This window comes from Choloepus didactylus, chromosome 13 (assembly GCF_015220235.1).
Source record: "Choloepus didactylus isolate mChoDid1 chromosome 13, mChoDid1.pri, whole genome shotgun sequence".
Lineage (NCBI taxonomy): Eukaryota > Metazoa > Chordata > Mammalia > Pilosa > Megalonychidae > Choloepus > Choloepus didactylus.
This window is the reverse complement of record NC_051319.1, coordinates 93,497,940-93,501,820: the sequence shown is the minus strand read 5'-3', so window position 1 is coordinate 93,501,820 and position 3,881 is coordinate 93,497,940. Positions and strand designations below refer to the sequence as shown.

Sequence of the window (3,881 nt, the reverse complement as noted above, 5' to 3'; positions counted from 1 at the left end):
TTGCCAGGGTTGAGAAACCTTGGTTTATGCTGAAAGGAGGAGAGAGAAAGAGAGGAAAAGAGGGAGGAGGGGGTTAAAAACCCTATTTCTAGGTCATTAGGTACTCATCAGTTATTTTCCAGCTTTTTCTCCCTGTAAGCAATGACCCTTTATTTTCCCTTGGAATCATGGGGCTATGTTTGGGTTGCTTTTTCATAAGAAATCTTCCTTATTCATCCTTAAAATGCCAAGTCCTGATGCAGTACAAAGATCTCCACTATAAAATATGGCAAAGATATAAATATAAGCAGTTATTAAACAAGTGGAACTGGAAGGTGGGTGGTGGGGGGTGTGTAGAGGGAAAGAACATATGCTCATAACTCCGTTTCTATGAGTCAGTGTTTCTGATGTAACCAACAGAATAATAATTGTAGGACGAGCTGAGCTATGCCAGAAGCAGGCAGAACTGATTTGGGGCACAAATGTTAGGAAAGAAAAGGTCTGCAGCAGCAGCAGATTCAAAGGCAAACGAAAGGGTTAAGCAATCAGCACATGTCATTCTCATATCATTCTGCATTAAGTCACTAGACAGTTATGACAAATAGTTACCTGAGGTTTCCAGTGGGGGAGACAATAACACTCCTGTGAAGGGGTTTTGGAGAAACAGGTGCAATGAAGTCATGGTCAAACAATTTATTTACTGTAAACTTTAGACTTTGCTCAGGAAAACAACCGAAGCTGCCCCTCACATCCCTGCCTACAATACCCCGTTTGAGCAAATAAGAGGAGCGGGGAGAGTCCATGTTCACAGCTGAAAGGTCCGAGATACTCAAGATCCTCAAGTCCAAGGGTGCAGGAAGGAAAGTCTCCTTCGGATACAAATTACCAGCAGCAATATTTCACCCCTAATACTTGGCCAATGAGGTAGATACACAGAAAAGTCGTCATAACATAGCAGATCCAGGTCCTCTGGGACAAAAGCCCATCAGACATAAACTTAAAAGTTCCATGCAAAGAGGAACTGAACTGTACAAGAAACAAATAATCACTCAAATATTTTTTCTCTTTTTTACAGTTTAAAAAAATAAAAAAAGAGGCAGAAGGATGTCCTTCCTCCTGTACCTCTCTATACAATTTTATTCTAATTTATTACACTCAAGTTAAATAGTCTCTTTAGTGTTTTTTTTTTTTTTTTTTTTTTTTCTGAGGGGGTCTTTAAAAAGTAGAAAAACCGCCTTACAGCAGTGAGTCATTTGTACTACAATTCCTCCCTTGGGAATCAGTGGTATCGTTAGGCACAGTACCTTGACAGTTCCCCAAGTCTTCTGTGCCTGGGGGGTCCTCACACAGCAGTTCACTTTCTTTCTCTTGCCCCAGGTGATATCCACTCTGTTCTCCTGCATAATCACTTTTGCTGTTAGAATTGTTGGAGTAGCCATTCCCACAGGCCTTCAGGGAAGACCTGCGCAGACACAGAAGCTCCTGGAAGGCAATCCTGAAATCTGGACTCCGACAGTAGATGAGGGGATTGAAAGCGGAATTGACATAGCCCACCCAGTTCAGGAGGATGTAAACTTCCTTAGGGATGAGGTTGTCCTGGATCACGTGTACAATGTTGACGATGAAGAAGGGCAGCCAGCAGAGGGTGAAAGTGCCCATGATGATACCTAAAGTCTTGATGGCTTTGTGTTCCTTCAAACAGAACTTGGAGGCCCTGCGATGTCCATGCCCGCTCCGCCCATCTTGTTCCACCTGGCTGAGGTTTTGGGCATGGAAGCGGCCTTCAGATTTGTCAATCTTCTGGAGCTGCCTTTTGGCCACCTGGAAGACCCTGGAGTAGACAAAGACCATGACCACCAGGGGCAAATAGAAGGACACAATGGATGAGGCAATGGCATAGGCTTGGTTCGTGAAGAAGTCACAGCAGGTCTCGTTGGCATAGCATTTGATGGCTTTCTGGTGGGTGGCCCGGTACCAGTGCATCTGGATGGGCAGGAAGGAGGTGAGGCCCGACACAATCCACACCATCAAAATGACCACCCGGGCCTTATTCTTGGTCAGCAGGCTCTGGTACTTAAATGGTGACGTGATCGCGAAGTAGCGATCCACTGCGATCACGCACAGCGTCTCAATGCTGGCCGTGACGCACAACACGTCTATGGAGGTCCAAAACTCGCACCAAAAGTTGCCAAAAGTCCACATTTTCATGATGATGTGGCTGGCCCCAAAAGGCACCACCGCCAGGCCCATAACCAGGTCCGCACAGGCCAAAGAGGTGATGAAGTAGTTGGTGACCGTCTGCAGACGCTCGAACCTGGCGATGGCTGTGATGACCAGCACGTTGCCAAACACGATGGCCAGGACGATAAAGGACATCACGATGCCCATGCCCACCACCCACGCCTCGTCCCGTTCCTGCGTGACGTTGTGGTCCGGCTCGTGGCTTCCATTGGGCGCTAGCAAGAAGACACTGTTGTTACCGGGTTGCCCCATGGCGCGCAGGCTGGCAGGTGAGTGCACTGGCTGCCGGCGCACTGGCCGCGCCTCAGCGGGCGGACCTCCGGCGGGGCGCTGCGGACCGCGAGCGGACGCCCGGAAGCCTCATTCAGCAGCCGTGAGGTGGGCTGGTTGGGGCGCGTCCTGCACACTCAGCTTGGTGGGGTGCCCTGGGCTTGCCGTGCCCGTCAGTCCCAGCCTGCGCTCTGCAGAAGCCGCCTCAGAGTGCGCCCTGTCCGTTATGTGCTCAGGACTTTAGGGGAACTGCCCTCCCATGACGTGCAAGAACTTTCCGCCAATGGCGCGCGGGCAGCCCCGAAGGGGCGAGGCCCCCGTCCCCTTCCCGCCCCTTCCCTCCCCTCGCTCGCCGGCTCTTGGGGTTGGTCCGGGCGGGGCCCAGCTGCTCCCCGGCGGGCGGGCCATCACTCCCTCCAGGCTACCCTGGGCTGGTCCCAGAGGGCTAAAGCTGGGGCTGGCGTGCTTACCAGTGGAGCCAGGAGCTTTCGGCTCTTGTGTGGCTGCTACCTGTCTGTCCTGGGCGCCTGTGCGGATCGACGTCTGAGAGCATTGTGCAGCGCATAGGCACCTCCCCACATACGGGAACACAGACGACAGTGCCCACCGAGACACGCAGATACAGACACAAAGGCACCCTGACAGACATGCTCAGACTTATACGGAACCACAGACACCGAGACACACCCGTCCAGCGCACCGACATGCACAGTCGCGCGCGCGCACACACAGAAGCAGACAGGCACAAAGTCACCGTGTCCAACACGGAGGCGCGGCCAGAAACAAACACAGATTTACCCAGAGGCACGAAAGCATGGACACACACAGAGAAAGAAGTAAACAGATCCAAACGCTCGCTTGGAGGTATGCAGAGCGACGCAGACGAGGACCTCCTCGTCCAGGTACTCACAAAACCCCTTCAACCTAAGCAGATGTAAATGACATTCCCCCTCATCCCCACCCCCAACCACACACACGCGCACACACACACAAACACACACACACACACACACACACAGCATATTCCCTTTCAAACATTTGGCAAGACCACAGGAGGTGACTTCAACAGATGCCGATTTCCTCAGCACATTCACTGTCAAGTACTTTTGGTGCCCTCCTTGGGAATTTGCAGGCATTGAGACATAATTTTACTCCTTGGATTTCCCTGGGGTATTCATGTATGTATTTTGGGATGGAGGAAGAAAAGTTTTATGCTTTTGTTTTTAGTTCTTGGGACTCCCTCACTATCTGTTTGAATGGAAATGAGTTGAAAATGGGATACTTGTCATTTCAGTGTCAACTTCTTTAGTAATCCCCATTGCAACTAAAAACAAACCAGAACAAAACAAAATAACAGCAGCAACAAACCTTTCACTTGCCTCATAGTTTGT

General features: G+C 50.5%; 1 protein-coding gene across 1 annotated transcript; it reads right to left on the bottom strand.

Annotated features, from left to right (window-relative positions):
- Positions 1 to 647: 647 nt before the first annotated feature.
- On the bottom strand, positions 648 to 2,724 carry ADRB2 (adrenoceptor beta 2). The gene has a single exon (XM_037801561.1). The coding sequence runs from the start codon at positions 2,470 to 2,472 to the stop codon at positions 1,216 to 1,218; it is 1,257 nt and encodes a 418-aa protein (XP_037657489.1). The 5' UTR covers positions 2,473 to 2,724; the 3' UTR covers positions 648 to 1,215.
- Positions 2,725 to 3,881: the final 1,157 nt, after the last annotated feature.

Bases quoted from the DNA above. Each gene is read 5' to 3' on its own strand.
- ADRB2 (XM_037801561.1), bottom strand. From the start codon at position 2,472: ATGGGGCAACCCGGTAACAACAGTGTCTTCTTGCTAGCGCCCAATGGA.